This window comes from Peromyscus eremicus, chromosome 6 (genome assembly GCF_949786415.1).
Source record: "Peromyscus eremicus chromosome 6, PerEre_H2_v1, whole genome shotgun sequence".
NCBI lineage: Eukaryota > Metazoa > Chordata > Mammalia > Rodentia > Cricetidae > Peromyscus > Peromyscus eremicus.
In genome coordinates this window covers 105,225,709-105,252,085 of record NC_081421.1, presented here as the reverse complement: position 1 = coordinate 105,252,085, position 26,377 = coordinate 105,225,709, and the positions used below count along the sequence as shown (strand labels likewise).

Here is a 26,377-nt window from a genome sequence, read left to right as displayed (position 1 = left end):
AAATATATTAAATACACAAATGATGTGAAGGTAAGTGACACACCTGTGGAGCAAACTGTATGCACAATTTCAGGACAGCTCCTTAAGTGATTGAAAGTAGGACACAATAGATCAAAACCAGACCTCAGTAAAGAGCACTTACAAAGCCCAAAAGATTCTACATAATTTCCCCAAAATTCTCTGATTTCCAGTGCTAAATCTCTGCATTCAATTCAACCATACAGTTGAATTTCCAAGGCAGATTTCTAATAGCTCATGCTAATATTCAGCTCCTCTGGGACACAGCCTAATGTACGAAAAAAGACCTAATTATACACATCTACAGGTACACACACACACACACACACACACACACACACACACACACATACACAAATACACACATACCTATTCAATATGTGAATGAAATATTTAAAAGAAATGTTAAGGCAAATCACAGAAGAGTAAGGAAGTTCTTAAAGTATACAATAAGAATTTCCAGCTGAGCATCCTTTATGCTTTTATCGAAGGTTAGCTGGTACAATCGAATTTTGTTTCTTTTTCTAAGCGCCCCTCCCCCACACGTGCGGCATTCCTTCAGCCACAGGAGCACTTTTCATAAAGGCTGTCATCAGAAGACGGTGATTGAAATTGGCACCAGGCACCAGATTCTCCTACCACAAATCTTTAAAGCAGCTATGAAATGCAGTTGCGTATTAAAAAGTACTTTATGCTCAGGTTAGACTCGGGCTGGTTTTGAATAGCAGCACTCTTGGAAAGTGATAGCAAAGCGCCTCCAGTTTGCGAACTGTAACACCTGTACGACATGGACATTTTCACCACCGCTCTCGTAGGGAAGACCTGGGAGAACATGGGATGTGGTTAATAGCTCACAATACACAGAAGTTAAGAAACATTGACTTGAGAACTGGCAAAATAAAGAAGTAAATAAAATAAAATAAAATAAATCTGAGTTATGAAGGACACAAAAGCAGAACTCAAGCCACCATAGCAGAACAAAAGATTGGAGGCCCAATTCTCAAATAAAAAAGTGCTACTTACACAGCATATGCAAATAAGTCCTTACATTGTGTACAGTGGTAGATTTGAATAGTGGTTTTCTACACACACACACACACACACACACACACACACACACCCCAAAACAAAACATAAAAGAAGACTGGGAAAACAAGTTCTGCATAAAACCATAAACAAACACTTTTACCAAAACACTTGGAAAATCCATGCTGTGTGTAGAAACCATACAAATTATCTGGTTCAATATTAGGAAAGTTAATAATGGATTCTTCTTCTCTCCAAATTATTCAAACTCTTGAAGAATCATCTCCTCATCATCACATATGAACCTGTAGGCATTCATATTTTTGCTAGGTTGAAGTAAAGAAAAGTACTATTTGCCAAATTCTAATGGAATATATTTGCCATACTTCTGTTACTTTTACCCAAATATAATAAAAAAGCATGTGACTTACCTGAGAAATTGTTGCCTATTTAGGAGTTTCTTGTAATTAGGATTATTTAAGTTCTCTTTCTTGCTCTACATAATCCCATCCTGTTGCCATGTTCCAAATATTTTCTATTTACAATGTTAAACCCCAACAATGCACAAATCAATGTCCAGTACACATATAAACCATCTTCTCAGGTGGTAGTCTATGAACACGAAGTCTTTGTGTGGTATGAAGTTCTGTGTGTTCCTATATCAAGGATTTCCAAGTTTTAATACCATGTTCTGGTTGAGATGTGTGTGTGTGGTTTCAAAGGCATCAAGTAAAATTAACCCTTTGTGCTGAGAAGTGGTGAACAGAGGTCCAGTACATATATAATGAATAGCGGTGGACCTCAGGATTTCATTACGAGAAAAATTAACACAATGCAGATACCAAATCAAAATGAGAGGGAGTGGACAGAGACACAATCCCTTGTGCCATATTTCTTCATGGACAACGTCTTCAAGAGTCATCACTAAAGATTTTCACTCAAGGCACAAGGAAGGCTTGAGGTGTTTTCTGCAGGCATGCTTACAATGGAAGAGGAGAGGAGGGAGGTTAGGACTCATTTCTTCACGTTCAACTTAGTCTTTTCAAGAATCACATTCTTTTTATATAAATTATATAGATAGATGATAGACAGATAGATAGACAGACAGACAGATAGGGATGAACAAAAAGAATAATAATAGCATATTTTATGAAAGATTTGTACACAGCATCATACCACTAAGATAAGGACACATACAGAAATACAAACCTTTACACCATAAACAATATTAGATGTTCAGAACTGTGTGTTCATTGATTGAAATGCCACAAATAAAATTTTTGCCATGGAAAAATGGAGATATTTTGAATACTAAAGTCCTTTATTTAACAACACAGAAATTTCACAAAAACAACTTTACTGGGCAAATTGAAGTGATTTTTAAATTTTTTTTTTTTACAGTTTTGTACATGCCCCATAAGTGATTTTTCTTTAATAAATACACTGTTTTCCAAAACCGCTTTTTTAAATAACTGCACAAGCTTACATACACCTTTACACAAATATCTATTAGAAAATGTAACCGATAACTGCACAGTTTGGAACAGGAGGACACCGGGAAAGGAGTCCACTTTGTGGCCCATGTCCTGAAATATCTATTTGGCAACTGTGAAGTGGAATCCCTCTGAACACAGTAGCTGTGTTTTATTCACTAGGAATACAGATCTCAGTGTGAAATGCCAAATTTAATAAAAACAAAATCTGAAATGTTTAACTGTTACATGAGAACCAACTGTTTGATATTGCTGCGAATCCTGCCATGATCAAAGACCCACTCCAGCTTTCTGCTCAACATATTTGACCCCAAATCATGCATTCATTTAGCTGTGTCCTTCTTCTCATTCTTTGATTACTGATACTATCAGCTTAAGGGCTTTATATGCTTTTGCACTAATTGAACAACATCCATGCCAGGGGTTCTAACAAGGGATGGACACATTTCTTTCCTTTCGTGATTACTTAATATTAATTCATAATAAGCCCATCATCTCCCACCCCTGTGATTGCTCAGAAGGAAATTGAGGGTTGGGGGTTAAGCGACCAGGAGACTTTTTACATATGCATATCTTAGGGGAAGATGATTCTATTTATGTCCCAAGGATAGATTCAGTACTACTTTGTGAGTATGCTTCTGCTTGTATGAGGACAGACAGAGTCCACTAGAAGGAAACTCACCTTAGTCTGAAGGTCAGAGAAGACAGAGGTCTGCATTATAGTATTCTTCTGGAGTGCTGAAAGCTAGCTAAGAGGAGCATTTACTTAGTACACTATGTGGCAATGTCCCACATACTCTCCTGGGCTCCCCTTAAAAGCTGCCAGGGCATGACATCCACTGAAGACTGGACTCTTATGTGTGTAGATTTCTGTAATAGCCTTAGCAATATCTGATATGTAATTTTTAAGTTGTATATATACAACCTACAATATGATGGCTAATTTCTAAATTTCCTTGATATGGAAAATGAAACATACAGTGATCAACTGTTAAAGGTTATGTTTCGTTGATATTTTGGAATAAAGAAAATGCATACCTTCAAGTCACTGCCCTAAGGCTACAAGTTGTCTATACATAGACACTTGAGAAAGAAAACTAGAAGCAATCTAGAAGGATAATTTCTTCACCATCACCAGTGAGAATTCTATATGTACCCTACATCTCGTAAACTGAGTTTAAGTGAAAACATAAAAAGTGTGTGGCATAATAGAAATTAGTGTAAATAATAAAATGTACGAGAATTAAAGAAAAAGGCCACACTGTTCATTATAATAACAAATTCCATTCATTAAAAATAAATGAACTGCCATGTGAAACAACACATTTACAATACACAGATTCATTGTCTTGGGAAAAAAAGAGCCAAAAAAAAAAAACCCAAAATACATCAAGACATGCAATACCAACTTGAGTTTTTGACTGTCCATACATTGCTATGAATTCCTTATTGTGTGCCTAATACAGTCTGAAAAGAAGTTTGTTTCATTTCTAATCATTTTTACAAAAGCAAGGGAAGCTTCCCATTCAAATGCGAAAATAAGTTTCCAAATACTCATAGTTAACAAATTGGCAAAAGTAAGAATAAAGTAAAATAAAAATTGTAAAGACACACAGAGAGAGAAGAACAGAACCAATGGGACAATGACAAACTCATACAGCGCTCATTGGTCCTACAGCAGAAGCAGAAATTAGAACTACCAACCCTCTAAGGAATACATATGGAGTAGAAAGCTATCTTAAAAGTAATATACAGCTGTTGATGATTTCATTCCTTTCTCTAAACATAAGTGGGTGTAATACATAATGCATTTCCCTCACAAAGACTGCTTGACCATACTGCAGACTAAGCATTGGTATGCTAGCTAGGCACATTCATCCCACTGGTATCCCACACTGGCATCATACAAACCTACTATGGTCTCATCAAGGTGCTCACTCCAGTGATGGTGTACCTGACCTGCCTTTAGAAAAAAATGTGTAATCCCATTTCCCATTCAACGCTAAAACGAGATTTTTAAAAAATATTCCCCTGCCAGCCTTTGAAGCACTTTCAAATCCTCACTGACCTACCACTCTCTTCTGTGGCTTTTCTTTTGACTCATCTTGCTAACCTGTTTGACAGGCACCAAGAACAAACATGGAAGTAACATGGCAACTTTGTTATTCTATGTGTTTTTCCCAAACTATATTTTATTCCTGAAACTGATCCTTACAGTCTAATTTAAAAGAAAAATCAAAATATTTGTCTTAATAGGATAGGCATCCTTTAAGAAACATAACTGTCCTAGGAAAACCCAATCTTACAGGACAAGGTGCCCGGGTTCTACAAAGTATCCTGGGGTATGGGCTGTCTTGTTTTTGTTTTTGTTTTTTTTTTTTTAATCAAATTCCTCATGCTGTGGCCTTGCTTCATGGAAAGAAAGCATCCAGTGATAAAAATGGAGATGGAAGCGGTGGGTATTCCTCTGAGAGCCTGGGGGAAGAACATTAGTTCAACCAAGAGGCTATGGAAAGGAAGATAAAGAAACCAAAAAGATTCACTTTTAATGAATGTGTTTAATTATTTTTAACTTGAAAATATGCCCAGCCATGTCTTAAAGTAGGCTTCAATGCATTCAAGTGTTGTTTTAAACCTATCCATTCAGTGTCATACATGGAATTAAAACATATGAATACTCTTCTGTTTTTACTTTTTCTACCCCTTCACAAAGCAAAAAAATAAACAAAGAATCAAAAAGCTTGGGCAGCCTGTATATGGCTAGGAAAAAAAAATGTCAGGCATGACTTTCTTTTTCTATGATCTGATAACTTCAGCCTAGAAAACACTTTTTTTTAAATAAAAAATTATACAATTGATTCTGCATTTTCCAACTATTCTGAGTACTCCCCTTACAGTGCAACCCAAACAAGTCAACTACACTAAGTATTTGGGGGTATACCCTCTATACAGCTCGTTTGTAAGCAACGCAAGTGCATAACCACTACTCTAATATAGTGCTCAAAAGATTAATTGAGACCTTCACAGTAGCTTCCCCTCTTACATTGACACAATTGAAGGTAAATGCTGGATGCAGCATTATCTTTTAGTCTTGTGAAACTGCCCATTCAGTTTCTACAGAAAGATGCATGAATTATCACCAGTGCTGCTGCTGCTTCTACAAACAACTGGCAAAAATATTTAAAGCTAAAATTTATTGCTCCAGATTTAACTTGCAGAACCATACTGTTGTGTACAAACTGTTAATCTCCATAGATGCTCAGACATGATTGTCTCCTTGTGTCTAAACACACAAAATACAAGCTGCTATCTGTACAGTTTACAGTACTGAATCACATATATTTGAAAATGAAGTATAGATATGTACTTTGCAAAGATACATGATTTTACAGTCGGGGGTTACCCAAACTTATTATTTTTTTTTTACAGCCACTTTCAAAATAGACAACAACTTCACTAGTATAGCTAAATTACATCAAAGGAAGGATCAGTGTATTGAAAGCAAATAGACTGGCCAATTCCCCAAGCTTCCCTGGTATTTTTATGTCTTTTTTCTTTTCTTTTCCTCTTGTTTTTTGAAGAAATCCCTATACATAAAATGAAAATAATTTCTGGATATTTTCTTCAATGGTGGAGTAAGTGGTTTCTTAAAACAAGACATTAGTTTGCCCTTTATTTCCAAATGCCTTGAAAATAAGATATACTACGGCTTTAAAAGAACCACCGGAATGCTTCAGCGCTGGGAACAGGTGTTCTCTATAAAAAAAAAAAAAAGCAAGAAAACAGGTTAAGCTTTCTTTCAATATCAATATAAAATTAATTTTTTCTCCTTTACACTTCAGCTATGGTTTGAGTCAACCATACACAACACAAGGACATATACAGCAACATATAATAAAAGAGGAAATGATCAAATTTATTAATACTGATTATGACTTCAACACATTAGATGTTTAAAATACAGGAAATGCATCCTGTGATATATGTAGCAACCAGAATAAAAGGAAGGTCCAAGGTATTAACCAATAGGAAGAGCAACTGGTACCTGTATGTAAATTCTGTAGCTGCCTCATAGGGAACCCACATCATTTTAAGTTGATCATCTTTGTGTCTACACATAAATGGCACATTCACATCATGGCATAGGAAACAGATCTTTCATGATCTTCATTTATATATGTTACCCATTGCTAAAATTCATAACCAGCTATGCATGGCATCTTCAATGTGATACATATAGGTCTTTTATACAGCCAGAGTGACTATAACTGAATTATTCCGCCCATTACACTAACAAGTATGTCACCAGGCAGTAACCTGACATTTTATATACAAAGTTGAAGTACATACATATATATGCAATCTATGCAAGATTATCGTCAGAGCTGAGTGAAGCATTTCTTTATGGTGGCAAACTGAAATGCTAAATGAATATTGCCAGCCAGCCAGCCACTGTGTATGTGTGTGTGTGTGTGTGTGTGTGTGTGTGTGTGTGCGCATACATTTATCTTAAGAGAACATTCATAGTACTTGAATTTCCTAATAGAATACAATGGAAAGCTACACTACAAAATGTTCTAATAATGGATGTTGGGTTTGACTTACTTTCTCATACTTAAGTAATTTGGTTGTTGTCCTCTTTTCATAATAATGCTAACTGAAAATAAAAATCTGTATTAACTTAGTAGATCATCAGTCAGACTTTAGACTACTCTCCTCGGAGAACCCCATACCCATGCTCTTGGGGTGTGTCTTACTTTACTTCAAGTGCCTTTCTTTGTCTTAGACCTAGAGCTTAATCCTATATTAAAATATCTCTACTGTTAAAAAAAGTTTAGGTGCTAAATTAACTGTTTTGGAGGGCAAATTTCATTTATACTGTTGCCACTAACAATTGCTTTTAAAAACTGTCCTCAAAACAATCAAAACTTCAACAAATTAATCTACTACAAATTACATAACTCAAATTTGCACGCATATGTAAAAAAACTAAACTGTACATTCACAAAGCACACAGAGGTCTACTACTCAATAAAGTAGCAACTGTTGTACTGGGTATTGACTCCTACTGATGATTTAACTGATTTTGTCTTCTCCACTCACTGTATATACCAGACCTCCATCATTTGGTTATTTGTGAAAAAAAAATCTTTAACTACTTTCTAAATTTAACTTTTGAATACTAAATGTAATAATTATAATTCTAGTTACATTTACTTAGTCATTAATTTAGGAACTATACAAAGCAATAAGGAACACAACATACCCATTCTAACATTCATACTTTACAGAGGCACTCATGTGGCACACACACAAATGCACACACATGAACACACACACACAAGAAGGAAATGAAAACTGAAAAGTTCTACCAGATGCCACCTTGCTTTCTGATGCCAACTAAGAATAAATTCTATATAAGTAAGTTTATTTATAAAAAATGTAGTCATTTTTAACAAGATACATTAGATCCAAGTGTATCCATGCAATTATATATCTACACTCAGATTCTCATATGAAAAATAAACATGTGCATATATATCCATATATATGCACATTTATGTGTATATGTATGACAGAGATGCCAACTTACTCTCAGATGCCAACTGGAAACAAGTTTATAAATATATACTTATGCAGTCGTGTATCTTGATAAACAGATATGTTTATGAAGATAAACAGAAAAAGTACAGAGTATGTTTTTTAAATGAGCAGAGTCCTTATGCCTTAGACATACTTTTGAATCTATTTTCTAACTTCCTTTACCCCTTTCTGCTATTCAATTTTATTTGTACTATTCAGTGAAAGCAAGCTTTTAAAATGCTACCTAGAGTCAAAGGTCACTTTTATAAAGAAAAGATGGTCCTCTCTCAGTGCTTGCTGGACTAAGAATTCACCCAACAGCTGGAAGAGACATGAGAGAAGCCAAGCAGGGGTTCCACAGCGATGTGTTCTGTCATAAAACAATACCACCCCAGCGATGCTCTTCTGTGATTTCACTGTGCACTGGGGTGAGATCAGAAGGCATCCTCAGGTAGGGGACGGTGAAGATAAGCAGAGAAATTTTTAAAATGACTTTTCCTTACATTAAGATCTTTGAAGCCATGAAACTTAAAAAAAAAAAAAGTTAGTTAAGGAATCACCTAAAACACATATGAAAAATTAGGAAAACCACCAGTGCAATCATTGAAAGAAATTATCAAATATTTATCAGAAACTTAAAATTTCCCTGCTAGGTTTATTTTAGGATTAAAAGACAGCAAAACCCTTTAGTGTCCTAGAGGTTACACAAAGCTGCCACAGCTAACATTTTGTCCAATTTTCATTTGGCTCACCAGAAATTTACTTGAGGGTGAGGCTTAGTTATTTGCACACAAGCAGCTAGAAGCAACTCTGTTTCCATCCCACTCCTGGATTAAATCATAGGTTTCTGATCAGTCCGTGTACATTTGGACACACATCTTCCTGACGTTGTCAACTAACGAGGCCATCTTTGTAAGAAGACCACTGTGAATTGTTTGGAAGCTCAGCATATCAACAGAAGGGATTAGATGCCCTCACCAGCTACCTCCAAGTTAGATAAATTCAAAGTCCCAGCTGGGGAACCGCACTCTTGATAAGATTACTATGACTTTGTGGATCTCAGTGATGCTGGCAGGGGATAGTTATCCTGAGTGACAGGAAGACCAGATTCCCCTGGAAGGAAATGGGGCGGGAGGTAATGAACAGAATTGAATTGATCACATTGTTGAAGTCAGCCTTCAGTGCTCATGCAGGTGTGAGTAGCCTGGCTCCCAGGAGGCCTGTGGGGGAAATCTGCAGGTCCCCACCCCACCCCACCCCCTTGTCCCTCCTCTGGGCATAAAGCCTGCTGCAAAGAACTCTGACAGAGGCCAGATAGAGAATGACCTTCAAGCTTGAAAGAAGGGCGTGTGTTTATCCCCTAAGTAATGCTTCAAAGCAAAGCCATGTCCTTCAACGAAGGAATGACAGAATGAATCAAACCCAAATACATTTTACATTTACCTAAAAAACAACAATAAATATTGTCTCTGCTGAAATTCATTTCAGTATAAATTTTTGCTGAGTAATGAAGAACAAACAGAAGAGACTCAGATAATGCAGACACCCCAAGCTCTGCCTGGAGAATCCAAGGTTTCTCTGTTCTGGCACCTGTTAACTGACCCCTGGCACCTTGGAGTCTTCAGGTCCTGCATTTATCTATCTGCCCATTCCCGTTAGAAGTATGTGCAGCCTAAGGGAAATTCACCTCCTGAAAGCTGCAAGCAGAGCACCTGAAACTATACAAATGAAGGTGTGGAGGCTGGTCATTTAGGTCTGGATACAATAGAGAAATGTGAATGTAGCAGCATTTACCACAATATATTTAACTTTTAAATGACATTAGACCTGAAGTTTCAAAGACCAAATTAAAAATTAACTTTGGCATTGAAATTCACCTCAGAATGCATAAAATTCTAAACTGAGATAACAGGGATGGCATTAGCATTTTCAGTTGAGAATGTTAAATAATTTGCCAATATTTGCTTGCATTACTTTCTAAAACAAAGATTCCCATGATTCACTTGGGTCTTCCACATTTGACTGTGAAATAGGGTGGGTCTAATACAGTGATTTCAAAAATCTAGAATTTGAGAATAACATTATTCTTGCATTGATTAAAAATAATTATTCATGTTCTTATTGATGACTATTAAGGGAATACACATCATAAAACAGTTTTCTGATTCCTCAGGGTTAGGGTTAGGGTCAGGGTTAGTGATGGGAAAATGTTTTCCAGCCAAAGTCAAAGCAACTTCAGGCTGCACAATTAAACCTCTTTTGAGACCTTCTGAGATGTTGCTTTCCTGTGAATGCCACTACTAGTTCCTTGGACTCAGGGGCATCCTAGGCCTTGGATTTTGAAATATTTGTTATATTTGAACCTACATCATATTATTACTACAACTTAAAGATTTTATGGAATCCCTGAAAACCTGCATTAAAAATTACATAAATGAATAAGCTGAAAGACAAAAGGCAATAGACCCCCATTATTGTCCTTTAGCATTTGACTGTGTGTGTGTGTGTGTGTGTGTGTGTGTGTGTATGTTTGTGTGTGGTGCTTTTTTAAATAGCTTTTAATAATACTTCTCAACTTTAGGATTTTCTTTTTTGGAAAAACAAAAACAAAAGGATTCTTGGTAAAGAAAAAAATCCTTTTTTTCTGGTTTGATCTATAAAATAATAATAAAATATTATATACATTCAATTTCTTCCTATTAAATTTCAAAATCTGCTTGGAGATATGAGGCATTGTATTGCATGTACAATACCATGGATATGAACATATACCTTAATATATATGTTTATATATAAAAAAAAATATTTGAATAATCATGGTGTAAAGTGATACCTAGCAAAGGTATCTCCTCAGATTTTAACAAAAACGTTTTTTACGCTTCCTTTTTAAATATTCTACCATAAAAAGTGCAGTCTACTACTATAGCCACTAGAAAGAATAAGTAGAGCATAATCACATGAAGAAACTATAAATTTATGATCAATGATGAGCCTGATGCCTTGGAATACACTGCTAATAAATAAAAATAACTTCATAATAAAAACAACTTATAAAATATACAAATAAGAGTATGAATTTACTTTCTACCATTTTTCTTTCTTTTCTTTTTATTTGGTATTTTTAAGTAGGGTTACACTGTGTCCCAGTCTGGCCTAAAACTCAAGTGCCTCCTTCCTCAGCCTGTGTAGTACCATGACTATAGACTTCAGTCACCTCTCCCAGCTCTCTAGTTTAAAAGGTGAGGTGTCACCTTTCTCCTTCAGGCCTCGCAGTATACCTCCAGTATGTATGGACACAATGTTTAGCATGTCAGATTCACTTCCCTCACAGTTGATTCATTTAGCACACACGTATTTTACATAATGGAGCCTTATTTTGGTCAATATGCAGAGGTAAATAAGAACAAGAATAATACTACCACTAGTTAGTAATAGCTAAAGGAGACAGGCACTAACTAAAAAATCGGTGATTGTAAAGGTGCATTCATCCTTCCTGGCTTCTAAATTGACATGCGGCATTATAAACTGACACTCGGATTCTTTTGGCCAATGGTGAAGAGCTAGCAATGGCATTTTTAACCTCCATTCTCCGTGGCGGTTGCTCCTATTACTCTTTCTGCTTTGGGAATGAGTCTCTTCCTCCACCTTCTTACCTATCCATCTAGCACCACCCTCATTACCACCACCAAGGTGGTATGAGTTTAGAAGGCAAAGCTAGCTAACTGTAAATAGAAGGACACACCTATAAACCACACAGCAAGGAACTAAGTTCATATGGTGGTAGCATTAGTGAGGGAAACAAGAGTCAGAGAAATGTACTGGAGAAGAGATGGAGTCAGAGGGAAGAAAAATGACATATGGACACCATTAACCCAAAGACAATGCACATTCTGTTCCTAGTATCTAATGCAACTAACTTCCTTAGACATGACACTTGATAAATGCTACGTAAAATTAAATTTGGTTAAAGAATACTTAAAACCACAACAGCCCAACAAATGAGTAAACTTACTGTGACATAAATGAGTATTTAAGGGATTAAAATGTTCTTGAACAGAAAAAAAAAAAATCCACCATGATACAGCAGCAACGTGCTATAGAGAAAAAAGTAGATTTTTAATGACCCACAGATTTTAAAAAGGATTTTTCAAAGAAAGTATTTTTCAAAAATGACTATATAACAATTTTAATCTTATGTGTAAGCAGGGGTACAAATGTAAAATTGAAATTAAAACTGCAAAATTTAGCTGAACATGGTGGTGTGCACCCATGATCTCAGCGCTTTGGAAGTACAGGTAAGAGGAGCAAGAATGGAAGGTGATCTCAGGCTACAGTCGGAGGACAGTCAGGGCTCTATGAAACTGTCTCACAAAAATAAATGTGTAAAAATTAGGTTAATGAAATCTAGCTACACTGTTTACAATGTACAGAATATTATTTATATATCCACAAGATTGTAGTAGAGTATAGGTACATACAAATATATCTGGCTATAGGATTTGAGTATATTTCTGGGTACACACACACACACACACACACACACACACACACACACACACACTTAAATCCACTCTCTCCCTGATGCTGCCTGCTAATTTCTGTCTGAAATACTGCCTCGAGGTGAAATTAGCTTTTCAAAAAAACTGATGAAGTTGTTAAAGAATTTTGAAATTTGAGGTAAATTTTTGTTACAACCATGGATTTTTATCAAGTTCACCACCTTTTTTTAACTGAAAACAAGAAGAGATATTTGTATAACCATGAGAAAAATGTATATCACTTACAGTACTTAAGATGTTTAGGCTATCAAAGCTAGTTTGAATAGCCTCTAAATTTTACTAAAACAAAACACAATAGTTAGAATTATCATCCATGGTCCATCTTACTTACAGAATTTTCATTCCTATAGACCCAGGATCTGGAGAAATGTTTATTTATTTTTTGAAATATTACATAAAGGTGTAAGTTGAGTAATATTTTGACTGAGGTCAGTGGCATGTTGTTCCGTATCTGCTCAGGTAACACTCAGTAACTGACACACCCTGCCCAGAAACCCTGGGAGGATTGTGCACCTAAATTGCTCAGAGAAACTCAGAGAACAATAATTCTAAGCAGTTCCACCAATTAGATGTCATCACCAAAATAATTCTCTTGGTTAGACACATGCTCCCAAGAACACCATGAGGCCTTTGCAGCCTGGCTCTTCCAATATTCTCTCCTCCTCTCTCTTTGCCTCTTCTCTCTCATCCCTCTGCTTTCAACTAAGAATCACCATCTCAAAGAATGTTCACAATTATTCTGACTTCATGTTTCTTATTAATATTTTTAAATAAATAATATAAAGCCAAGAATTAATTTAATTAAACTCGTTCAAGTTTTTTTTTTTTACATGTGTCCTCAATCACTGAAAGTATATTTAAGTTCACTTACACTAGGAGGCTACACACACACATGAAGGATTCCATGGCTTTGACATCAGAGTATCACCACATCCCAGAATACTCTAGGCCTACAGATTCAAATTCACCCTCAGGAAATATTCATGGGTTTTTCTACATTTTTGTGCAAACATAATAACTCTTAAAGAAAATTAGCCTGTATTTTTAGTCCTGGGATTTGTTTATAATATGGAGTAAGCAATAATCTTTTCACCATCATTCTGAAATCTTTTTTATATGTTCAATTCAGTATTTTTCCAGGAACTTTTCTTATAATCACTTTAAAATTGTGTTAACATCTTTGAATACTTGGTTGTTTATAAATAGATGCCTTTAGTTCCCTAAACACTATCATTAATTAATTTTGAGGATTTGTCTTCTCACCTTGGCCTTCCTATGTTTCTACCTGAACAGTTGAGTTTTATCCTTAAAGAGAAAATTGAAAGAGGAAAAGAAAGGAAAGGAGAACAGGGAAGGGAGGGCTGGAGAGAATTCAGCAAAGGCAAGAAAAGCTAAGCTAAGCTAAGCTAGTTTCCCTGGAACTAATTTTTCCAGTGTGGTGAATGAAGAAAAAAGAGCTCTGAATGGTTCTAGAGGATCTAATCCCACATCCGTCTTCTCACAGACTGTAGAGCATTAACAATCTCTGTTCATTTCTGATGTAAAGAGACTCAAGAGGGACCTAGAGCAGTTTACTGCTTTCCCTGTCGCAGTAATCCTGCAGCCTGAACCTCACTCTTCTCCCCTTTGTCCACCCTTTGTTTCTCCCAACATTCCCTTTTCTCTTACTCAGAACCTAACCAGACACCTGGAAACACAACAGAAAATCTTAATACGACATCATGCACCACCCACAGTAGCACTGCAGTCACCATATATCCAGTTGTGTCCCTTATCCAGGTATGGAGGACAAAACCAAGGTGACCCATGTCCACAAGTGTGCTGCTGTTTCTAGACTTATCTAAAATTTCAACTGTTCCATTTATAATTAGTTCATTTCTTAGATGGGAATTGAACACAAGATTATGTAGCTAAGAACCTTGGGTGAAGGACTAAGACTTAGTGTTCTGGAATATTAGTTTAAGATATGTTACATTCGTTTATGCTGTGTAATATTTGTTTAATGATGCAAAGATATGTTGCATTCTTTCATATTGCATTTGTTTAACTCTGTGAAGCTGTGTTACTTTGCCTGCCTAAAACACCTGATTGTTCTAATAAAGAACTGAACAGCCACTAGCAAGGCAGGAGAAAGGGTAGGCAGGGCTGGCATGCAGAGAGAATGAACAGAAGAACGAGAAGAGGGAGGACTGAGAAGAGGAGGAGAGGAGAACACTAGGGGCCAGCCACCCAGCCATACAACCAGTTGTGGAATAAGAAGGAAAGAAAGGAATAGAGAATAGAGAAAGGTAAAAGCCCAAAGGCAAAACATAAAGGGGATAATTTAAGCTAAGAAAAGCTGGCTAGCAACAAGCTAGGGCCAGACATTCATAAGGAAGACTAAGTCTCTGTGTATTTATTTGGGAGCTGGTTGGCAGCCACCTAAGAATTAAAAAAACAAAACAAACAAACAAAAACAAGCTACAACCTAGAGTTAGAGAATCATAAAGATACAGACAGAGGACAGTTAGGAATAAAGAAAATTGGTTCTTTAAGACTGGACATTCACTACAGCTGTGTGTGTGTGTGTGTGTGTGTGTGTGTGTGTGTGTGTGCGTGTGCATGTGCGTGTGTGTCTGTCTGTCTGTCTGTCTGCCTGTGTCTACAGAACTTACATTCAGGCACTAGAAAGTAGCAGCCCCTGCCTACAGATATGCTTAGCTGAATCCAGTTAATCAAGGTTTTACCATCCTCTTAGCAGTACTATGAATGCACAACACAGGCCTACCTTGAAGAATCAAAGCATACCATTTATAGAAACATTTATATTTTACTCCTTATCTTGCTAACAAATGTTCAAATATAATTTCCTCCCTCACTATAACCTTGTTCAATTGTGTTATTGATATTACTAATTTTTTTTCCATTTTTATTAGAAAATAGCCAACAAGTTCATATTATACACAGCAGTCTAACACACTTGAAGTTGCAACGTAACAACACTCATTGCCTGTGGTACATCCATATATTTTCTGCTCCATTCTACTTTATCCCACTTCTCATGTACTACTGAGAAGCCAACATATTGGTCTCATGGACCTCTGGTATACTAGGCCTGTACTAGTCTAACATCCTGTCACCTGTGACCTGAAAAAGTCAGCATCAAGCTCAACTCACCGTCATATCACACAAATCCATATTATAGGAAAAGATTCCCAAGAAAAACCAGAGAAGTACCACCCTTCAAAATGATCCCAAATTCTACACAAAGCAGCGTTTCAGTAAATATAAAACACATTTCTTCGGGTATGGAAACCAACCAGCATTCTCTATTTTGTTTTCTATGCATTAGAAATGGATGCAATATATTTAAGATTTAATAAAAGATTTTGCAACTGACTTTTCATCTGTCTGTGTCTCATAGTTTTTTCTTATTCTTGACTCCATCAAAATCATTAATGTACCTCATTGAAGCCTACAGAAATATTTCCACTCAACATTTATGTCCCAGCACTATAATTTTTTGACCATTGTTCTACCATCACTAAACACTACCATTTCCAACGATTACATTTCAGTAGTTTTCTTTCTTAAAAAAAAAAAAAAAGTTATTTCATCACTTTCTACTTTATGAAGTTTTAGAGAAAATAGGTCTTTTTCAGAATTTGCCAGATTTGCTGAAATCCACAGAAATGCCCATCACTCTTTCTGCTCTATAGGCATGCATCATGTTCTCTCCTATTTGATCTCTACTCCTTGGATGCTTCTATCAATCATCGAGTTATGGTCTGGTATGCTGAGCAAGGAAGAACACTCTCAGCAGTTTTCTCCCTGTTTAACACTTTTCTCAATGCTTTAGATTGCCCTGTAAAATATAAGTTAAATGCAGATGAGACTCAGATGGGATCCTCCTAATCTTGGAAGTATTTTAGCTGTACTCCGGGATTACGCCACCAAGTGATTCAAAGGCGTAAGTCAAAATAACATCAGCTGTGACATAGACCTCCCCATCTCCAATTCAGTCACTACTAAACCTAAAACCTAAGCTAAGGTCTCAGCTTTCATTCTCAAATCAAACACATTAGTCAGATCATGAGCCTTGTTCCTTCCTTTTGTCCTATTTTCCAGTCTCTGCAGAATTTCAAACTTCTGAAATAATGGAGTAAACACTCCATCTTGACAAATGTCCTTCTACGTAGTGTTTAGCATCCTATTTTGATTATTTTTTTAAAAAACTAAAAAATAACATCTTTGGTGGTTGAATTCTACTTCTTTTAGGGCCTCTAACCTTTCCCTCTTAGGAATACTAGCTTTCCTATATAACTGCTTAAAAACAGTCACCATCTCACCATTTCACAAAACTCTCCTGTGGGGGAGGAAACAACTACAAAAACAAACAAACCCCACCGAGTTGTGGTCACTCGACTTTAATCTCAAAATCCTATTTACTTGTTTCACGTGTACACTAAATGCATGCCTGCATCTTCTACCTATACTGTTTACTAATATATACATTTCAGTTTCTAAATTTCAAATGTGTTCTCTGGCTGGAATTTATAGGAAGCATTTAACCCTTTCCTTACATTGATTCTCTTGAACTAACTGATATCTAGAACTCCCTCGGTGGTGAAACTGTGTAATGTGCTTAATCATTGTTTATTTAATAAGTTGCTTGAGGCTAGAAGCACTTTTTACAGCTTCTTTATGTGACAACATGACCCTCATTATTTTTTAACTTAAAAGAACTGAAAAGCCAGTAAATAAGTATTACATTTCCCTGAATATGATTTATATCTTATTTTTCATAAAAAAATACAGTGATCATGACTTATTCGAAAAAAATAACTGTTTTACCATTAGTAAAAAATTTCATTTGAGACAAATACTCAAAAAATAGAGAGGAGAGCCAGTGAGCTTGATTTTCTACCTGTTTATGTATTCTCAAGTTCCTGAAAGAAACTAAGACACAATATATAAGTTTCACAGATAAAAAAAAAATTCCTTATAATGCTTTAGAGTAGAAGTCAACAAGCCTGTTAGAATCCTTTCAAGCCCTGCAGAGATGAGTCCTCAACATTATTAAATGGCTGTCGCATCTGAAGTATGATGCAACATAACTCAATAGAAAACAGAAAACATAATGCCGGATGGAGGTAGGATTTTCAGTTACCCTGCAGAATAATTCAGTTTCTGGACAGATGTCTCTCTGCATATGATGGAACAAGATATGACTTGGATAAAATCACCCCCACATCCCTCCACAGGTACCTTGAAACTCGGAAGGATACTAAAGCAATGCCAAATAACAAGTATAAGGTAGGCATAAACACTGAAGTGGAGCTGAAGGAACAAAATTATGCACTCACATACCCACAGCATTCACAGGTTATATAAAATATATTCCTGAAGTTTTTATAAAAACTACTTTCCAGACTGCTCTGTTCCCTCTATCCAAATCATGTAACATCCTTGCCAGTGACTGGAAAACACGCTACCAATCACTACCCTGCACAAGAGCCCACTTCTGCTTTCATAAATTAACTTGTTAATGGAAGAAAAATATATTTAAATACATCTTAACTTCAACCTATTACTTTATCTAGATATCGCTGTCTGACTATATCACAAATTTTTTAGTATTTTGTATAATGTAAGAAACTGAAACACACCCTGATTATGTGAAGTGTACTGAATAGGACACCATCTTATTAATGTTTTTCAGTGCCAAGTTAAAGGGAACTGTTTTCTGGTAAAGGTGAACTATATATTCAGATCATCTGATAATTCTGATTGAGTAATAGATTTTAAGCAGACCCCCAAGTTCTAAAAAAACGTATTTGTGCCTATTCCTGGAAAATATTAAATATATAGTTCACCTTTACCAGAAAACAGTTCCCTTTAACTTGGCATTGAAAAACATTAATAAGATGGTGTCCTATTCAGTACACTTCACACAATCACGGTGTGTTTCAGTTTCTTACATTATACAAAATACTAAAAAATTTGTGATATAGTCAGACAGCGATATCTAGATAAAGTAATAGGTTGAAGTTAAGATGTATTTAAATATATTTTTCTTCAATTAACAAGTTAATTTATGAAAGCAGAAGTGGGCTCTTGTGCAGGGTAATGATTGGTAGCGTGTTTTCCAGTCACTGGCAAGGATGTTACATGATTTGGATAGAGGGAACAGAGCAGTCTGGAAGTTAAAATGTTTAACTTCGTATCCAAAAATCAACATCCCAACAAGGTTTCAGGGCTCATAGCAATGACTCCTGTCTCCATTTTCCAATGGTAAATAATGTTCTACTTGGAGAAGTTATGGCAGGCATCTCTATCGTTCCTGCAGGCTTTTTAAAGTCTTACAGATCACTTTGCTGAACTGTTCTACACTAGTCTATAAGTCTGACTGTGTGAAACTCCGCCATTCCATCCAAAGGAAAAACAGACTGGCTCACAGAAGAGTGATTCCATAATGAAGTCATTAAAACTTTTCAAGTCAAGTCACCTTTACAACCTTCCTCACTAAATAAACATCCCTCCTTCATTAAACAGCTCTGTGATCAAAGGAAAAGCTAAAGTTCAATGCTATTCAAGAATTTTCTTTGTTTTGCTGAATGTTTGCTTATATTTTGTTTGATGATGTGGAAGTTTCAAAAAATATTCTCTATATAGTATATCTATAAATGGATTTTTTTTTCAATTTTATTGCACTATTTCCAATTACCACTTAAAATACTGCTTAGATTTTTCCATGCTGTTTAGATGGATCAGAGTATTGGTTTCATTTAGGAAGCAATATCCTATTTTCATAAGCAACTATATTTTTTAACTGATAGATAAGAGTTGTATGGATTTACTATGTACAACATGAGCTCTGTTGTACACAAAACATAAAAACAATCTTAACTCCTTTGGACCGAATCTAATGATGGGCAGAGAAGTTCAGTGGGTAGTCCAGTGTCTTCATGATGATGAAGTCTTGTGACTTTGATCAAAACTGAACTTTCCTGAGCTCTTTTCCTTATCATTCATAGATTCTGGATAGTGCCTGTTGATTGTCTCATTGTTACATTCTAATATAACAAATATTTTGTCATTTTATTGAATTTTTCCCTTTCCCCTCCTATAGCCAATACATATTGCATCTTTGCATTAAAAATATTTCCTACTAGCATGCTTTAATTCTTAAACTGAAAACTCATTTTGAAATTATTAGATGAAGTCACAAATCAAAAAATGTTTCAATTTAAAATATGAAAGATTAATATCATATCTATGCATATCTACATATTTAAAAAATCACTGAACTTCAAAACTTTAGGGTATGTTCAGTTGTTTGCTGACTTTCCCTGCTCTACATCTCTGAACTGGAGTAACACATCTACTTTAGATGTGGTCTACGAATGAATTTCCTTAGCAGATAGGTGCCGTCGTCCTGCACAAATTACAGCAGTGTGTTGTCCAGAATTTCACAACTGCCATTGGTTGAGGTCCTTAGAACTTAAAAACTGTATTTAGTATGTCTCTCCCCTTCTAAAAGACTCTTTTAAATAAAGTTATCTAGTTTTACTGACAGTATCAAAATGTTTGTCATCCAGTCCCTGAGAATCTCAAGCTAGCTTCTAGAAACAATATTGTGGGCCTGTACATCAACACATTTTTTTTTTAATGAGAGAAAAGAAAAAGAAAAAAAGCCATCCTTCCCTCTGATTCCCAGTGTTTCCACCCCTTCTCTATAAAGTGGCAGCGGGAAGAGCAGGGGTGGGGGCAGGGCAACCTCCCAGAGGCACGGCTTCGCTAATGTAATTCCATAAATCAACTAATGGGAGAGAAACCAGATCTGTGTGGTCTCTAATGCTGTCCCACAGAGATCAATCATGTCACCTGAACAATGTTCAGGGACTAAGAGGCCTGGCTTGCCCATGGGACAACTTTATCCCTGGAGTTACATTAGATTGGGATATTTTAAAAAGTTAAATCTTTGTATCACAAAAAATAACGGTCGTGTATAAACAGTCTGAAGGATTACCTTTGCAAGATAAAGTATTCAATTAATATCATAATAATCTCCTACACGGTCACCTTTTAAATACATCTAGGAACTTAATATTAATTAAGGACATACATTTTTAAACTAAATTTTGTCCCACAGGAATATAACACATTTGTATCAACTGCTTTTAACAATTAGTGGCTATTTGTTAATATAGAGATTGATGAATGAGCAGCGACATATGCAAATACACAGTACACAACACAGAGCACCCACTATTTCATGGGCATTACCACACTGAGTGCCAACAAGGAGAGGCTTCATAAACATCACTTGCTCTTAAAATGGGACTAAGCAGGGATAGGTCGTGTTTAAAGGAAGGCTAGGAAAGGGGGCTTAAGAAAATGTGGGCTCAAATCCCAGCACATCCATGTGAATCTTTCTTAATCTTGTTTTACACAGCCTGAAAGCAACCTGAGAATGCCTTCAGTGTCTGAACTAAGAATAGGTAGGTCAAAGGGAAGAAGGAGAGCACATCACAGGTTTGGAGTGCTAAGTAAGAATCTGAGTTGTGATTAGTATGCAGATGTCCACTTCTCAAGGGTCCGTAAGTTATGGCCACAAGTATTAGCTACTAAGTTTACGACTGAAACCCAAGGCCAGATCATCAAACAAAAGTCCATCTACCCTCACAAACATCTCCTGAGATGATAATGGATCAAATTAGAGACAGGAAACCAGCTCTGCAGGGGATTTTCCAGCTTTGGTTCAGTCAGTCATTCAAGCTCTCCGCTCTGTACAGAAGCCCTAGAAATTTCCTACAAATGTAGCCTGAGGTTGCATGCGGGTTTGAGGTAAGCACATTGAAATTACCTTATTCGTGACCTAGATAAACACTCAGACAACTTTGAAAACTTTTTTTCTTTCATTCTGCCCAGTATTCCATTAATGATCATGGCCTTGAACCACAGCCCATGCTCTGGTAGGAAGGAACCTTCAGTCAGGAAAACATCTGCAAAGGGAAATGGGCATTCTCTCTCATCCACTCCCCACCTTCTGAGGGGCCACAAAATTTTTGTGCATGCTAATTTTCAAAATCAAAAATGATCCTATGATGTTTGAAATCATGAAAAAATTAAAGTTAGTAGGGAAACATCAAGAGAGAGAGAGAGAGAGAGAGAGAGAGAGAGAGAGAAGAAATATATGAAGACTGTTTAGATGAACATACCAGCATAGAAACATGTCCAAAAGCCCATTAGAACTCATAGGCAACTCCTCTGGAGTGGTTACTGTCTAAGTAAGTAAGAATCATTCCGTGGTCCTCTCCACTCCATTCTCTGCAATGGTCTACAGGGTGGTACAGTGACTATAGTTAAAGCTGAGGCCTAAGAATGCCCAAACTATCAGGCTACACATTACTTTTCAAAGAGAAAATAGAAGCCATCTAGTCCTATTCACTGGCCTTTGCAGGAAACTACAATGCAAGGTGACTTTTAATTTTCCATGGTCTTCCAGACCTAGAGAAGTCACAGTAAATTCACCCGTGAAAGAGAGTTCAAAAGTTAATTTTTGCCCTCTGAGAAAATGCATGAACCTGCACTGTAGCTGCTGTTATCTTTGCTGGGCCAGAGCTGCCCAAAGGAAGAACAATGAAGCCACCTGTGGTGAAATTAAAGTTCCCAAGAAGACGTGGTGTCTTTATAAAGAGAAATACATGCAATATCGTGATGGGACTGAGGTCCATGGTGCTTCTGACTTCGCAAATCCCAGTCCCTTGGCCTTGGCTTGGACCCAACAAAGTAAAATGATCCATCTTCTTTGTAGTTGAACCTGAAGCAAGATCTTGAACTTTTCCCTTTATTCCTTGAAACTCCAATTCTCAGTGATTCAAAGAAAACATCCCTACACCACGCTCCTAATTTTTAAGAGAATGTGCAAGTATTCCTCAGAACAGACTGCGACAGTCACTCTCAACCTGCATTCTAGTCCACAGGACCTTCCCAAACAGTAAACTGAGGACCCAGTCTCACATATGTACAAGCATACTAACCTTACTCTATTTCATCACAGACTGTGATTGCCTGTCCACAGTTCCTTCTTAATATGTCACCAAAACAATATACCTGAAATTTTGCATTTCTTCCTTTCGTGTTTTGATTAGAATATCAAATAAAATGTTTCTCACGTACATCAATCTTAATTTGGAATGTAGTTAAAAGCCTAATTTTAGCATTACTTAAGTGACTAATGTCTGTTTTAAAGACCTATAGGAGAAGTAAACTATCATTTACTATATATGGTATCAACCAAAACTTCTCTGTTTAGAGTAATTTTGAAATCACAAAATAGATACTTTGTCAGATATAGAACCCAAGGGAAATGTAAAAAAATAAAATAAAACAACAACAGTGAGTTTTCCTGGAACTACATAAAATATTTTAAAAATAAAGCACCCATTAGCTACAATAGTAAATAACTACCATTTCACCTAGTCACATCTCAAAAATGGCTGGTGGCTATCAGTTCTCTATAACATTTCTGCTTGCTAAAAAAAAAAAAAAAAAAAAAAAAAAAAAATCAAGAAAAATAAAAACAGAAATTCTATCAGACTAAGGAGAAAATTATTCAAGAAAAGGGTAAAAATCCTCCCTTGAGTCCAGGCAGTTCAGCGCACACACACACACACACACACACACACATACACACACACACACACACACACACACACACACACACATGATATATATGATAGATGGTATATACACATATGTATGTATGCGTATAATGTAGGTTGTGTACCACATGTGTAGTGTTAGCTCTGGGCCTCTGGTAAGTCCTTTTTTAGCCATATATATATATATATATATATATATATATATATATATATATATATATATATATTTATGGTGGGTGTGTTCAGTATTTTGGGCAGAGCTATTTGTTTGGGGTTTTCCTGGGAGCACAGTTTGAACCAGCAAGGGAAAAATATTAACCATACTCAAATGTAAAACTTCGGATTCTTAGACCAATTGCTTTTCTTCCAGAGGTAAGAAAGGAGGGGCACCCTCTGGAAGAAGGGCGGTTCCAGGTGAAGTGCAGCTGGGAGGGTGATGTAGAGGCCATGCCCTCTGCAAACCACCTACGACACTATGTTACAACCTGCAAGAAGCTTCAGAAAAGGGGGTGCTGCTGCGTCTTGAAGCCAGACAAGAAACCCTGCGGGGGAGAGGAGAAGGGGGGGAGGGGGGAGGGGGCAAGACTGGGAAACAAGAAATCATCTCCTCTGACCTCTAGCGAAGTGCCAGGTTTTTTCTTTAGCTCTTCACATTTTCTAAATTTGCAGATCTGGTGTCCCGTTTTGCGGTTCCTGCAACTGCTGCAGACGCCACAGTTGATGAGCCTCTTGCAGGGCACGCAGACCCCACACCTTTTCCTCTTCTTCTTGGCGGGGTTGGCTCCGCCAGCTCCCCCCGAGGAGGACGAGGAGGAGGAGGAATGATTCTGCGGGCAGTCTGCCAGATTGGCAATTTGAAACGCACTGTCTGTGACGGCTGCTGAGGCTGCTGCGGGGGAGTGAAGGGCTGTCATGACGATGACCCCTGGAGGTAATGAGATGCCCCCTAAAGCCGGGATAGCGGAAAAAGTCCCCACCCGCTCGGGGAGATTCATTATCTCTGCTTCAGCAGCGCCGCATTTGAGCTTGTTCATGCATTCCCCCGCCAAAGGTCTGCAGTGTTCGGGGGATAAGGTGGAGAGGAAATTAGTATTTGCCATTTGCAACGACGGCTCTGGCGGACAGCCAGCCTTCCCCAGCCGCTGGGAGTCGTTCCGGTGGTGCATGCTGGTCCTGCCGCCGCCGCCGCCGCCGCCGCCGCCGCCACCACCACCGCCGCCGCCGCCGCCACCGCCGGCGGCGGGGAGGATCGCCGAGGAGGAGGCGGAGGAGGCGGCGGCGGCCGAGGAGGATTTCCTGCCGGCTCCGCCGCCCCCACCCCCGCCCCCGCCGCCCCCGCCCCCGCCCCCGCTGCCCCAGAGCATCGCGGTGGCGGCGGCGGTGGCCGCGTTGTCGCAGTTCCACGGGGACATGCCGATGCGTGCGGCGGCCGCGGCGGCGGCGGCGCTGCTGGGGAAGATGGGGGTGGTGATGCGCGCGATCTTGGCTGCCTGCGGGAAGGCGCCCCCGTTGGTCTTGTAGAAGGAGGTGGCAAAGGAGCGGTAGCGCTCCATCTCCGAGTTGTAATCCACAAGGCTGTTCAGGGCCCCCTCGGGCAGGTGGCTTTCCTTGGGCAAGCCCGGGGCCTCCGGGCTCGGCCCGGGCTCCACGCAGACATTGGTGTTCATGGTGCAGGGGGGGAAGAAGGGGTGCAGGGTGGAAGTGGGGACCGCCTGGTCCGACACCTGGGTGGGAAAGGGGGAGAGGTGGGAGGGAGGGAAGCGGGTGATGGTGGGGTCGGGGTACCGGCCGGGCCGGGCTGGAAAGGGGGATCCGGGTTGGGAGAGCAAGGTGAGGGCTGCTTTAGTCCTCTCTGGGGCGCATGTCCACAGACGGTGAATTCCCAGGCAGTGTCTTCCTTTGCATTATCCTCCAACTGTTACAACTAAAATAAAGAAAGTCATTCCAACGAGCTGCACGAGGAAGAAATTAAAAATAAATAAACAGCCACCCTCGCTAGCCCACTGCAGACACCACAGAAAGCTCCCACGTTCTCCAGTCGGGTCGTTTGCATAACAATCATCAAGACGTGACCCCCCACCCCCTAACACTCCCACCCCCTGCTCCCTCTCCCTCCCTCCCCGCAGCACACCACACAGCTCCTCCCCACCCCCACCCCCATTCTTGTAACCCTCCTGAGAAAAAAATGTATTAATAGCTAGAGTACCCAGGGAAAGAGGAAAGACGGGGGTGACAAATGCCGAGGGAAAAGGGCAATTGGAGTGCTAAAGACATGCAAATCAGGGGTGGGAGGGCGATACTACCTATAAGCAGAGGGCATTTAAACATTATGAAATGTGTGAACAAGTGCTGCCTGGGCATGCAAATGTTGTAAAGTAGAAAACAGCAATGGTCCTATGAGGAAAACGAGCAGGAAATTAGCAAATGAAGTACTGAGAAAGTCTACAATACATCCGAGCCTAAACTGTAAGCAAACACAATACAACTGAGAGCTACAAGACTGCCCACATACAATCTGAACTAAAGAGGCAGGGGGAAAAAAAGAACTACCAGCTGCCACAGTGTCCTTCTGTGTCTGTGGTCATTAGTTTGAATCCCAGCACAGCTGGCTCTGTTAGGGTCTTAATTCAATGGACCAAGGACAGGTCTCAATTGTACAAGCCATTTGGTGGTGGGGCTTGGCTGGGGCAAGAGGGTGGTGTATTAGTTGTTTAAATGAAAGGAGAAAGAGAAAGACGGAATATGTATACATAGATCTCAAACACAAGCAGTGTCACAGACTCAGAACTGTCTGCTGCCTCTGTAAGAATACCCCCATCATTTCTAATGGAGATTGCTATCTCCTCCCAAGAAAAGAGGAAAGCAAGGGACTTTTTAAAAATCTTTCACCAACACTGATTTTTGCATAGAGTGAAAGGGAGATTCCCTTCAGGTGTTGTTTACCCAAAGAACCATTAAGATGATTTTTTTTCCCTTTTGCTATTTTTTTAAAGAGGAAAGTTTAATCTTAACTGGGTATTTGCATTTCTCTCTCTGCTTACAGGCCATC

At 38.2% G+C, this 26,377-nt stretch overlaps 1 protein-coding gene across 1 annotated transcript; it reads right to left on the bottom strand.

Moving 5' to 3' along the window:
• Positions 1–4,913: 4,913 nt before the first annotated feature.
• On the bottom strand, positions 4,914–25,275 carry Cxxc4 (CXXC finger protein 4). The gene is made up of 2 exons (XM_059265020.1): positions 23,943–25,275; positions 4,914–6,293 (listed from the first exon to the last, which is right to left on the bottom strand). Exons 1-2 carry the CDS (start codon positions 24,993–24,995, stop codon positions 6,249–6,251), a joined length of 1,098 nt encoding a protein of 365 aa, XP_059121003.1. The 5' UTR covers positions 24,996–25,275; the 3' UTR covers positions 4,914–6,248.
• Between the last annotated feature and the right edge of the window lie 1,102 nt (positions 25,276–26,377).

What these genes read in the sequence shown, in the direction of transcription:
- Cxxc4 (XM_059265020.1), bottom strand. Translation starts at nt 24,995, where the DNA reads ATGAACACCAATGTCTGCGTGGAGCCCGGGCCGAGCCCGGAGGCCCCG. An exon ending in AACCTGGCACTTCGCTAGAG is followed by an intron (nt 6,294 to 23,942) that starts GTCAGAGGAGAT and finishes TTTTTTTTATAG; the next exon opens with AGAACACCTGTTCCCAGCGC.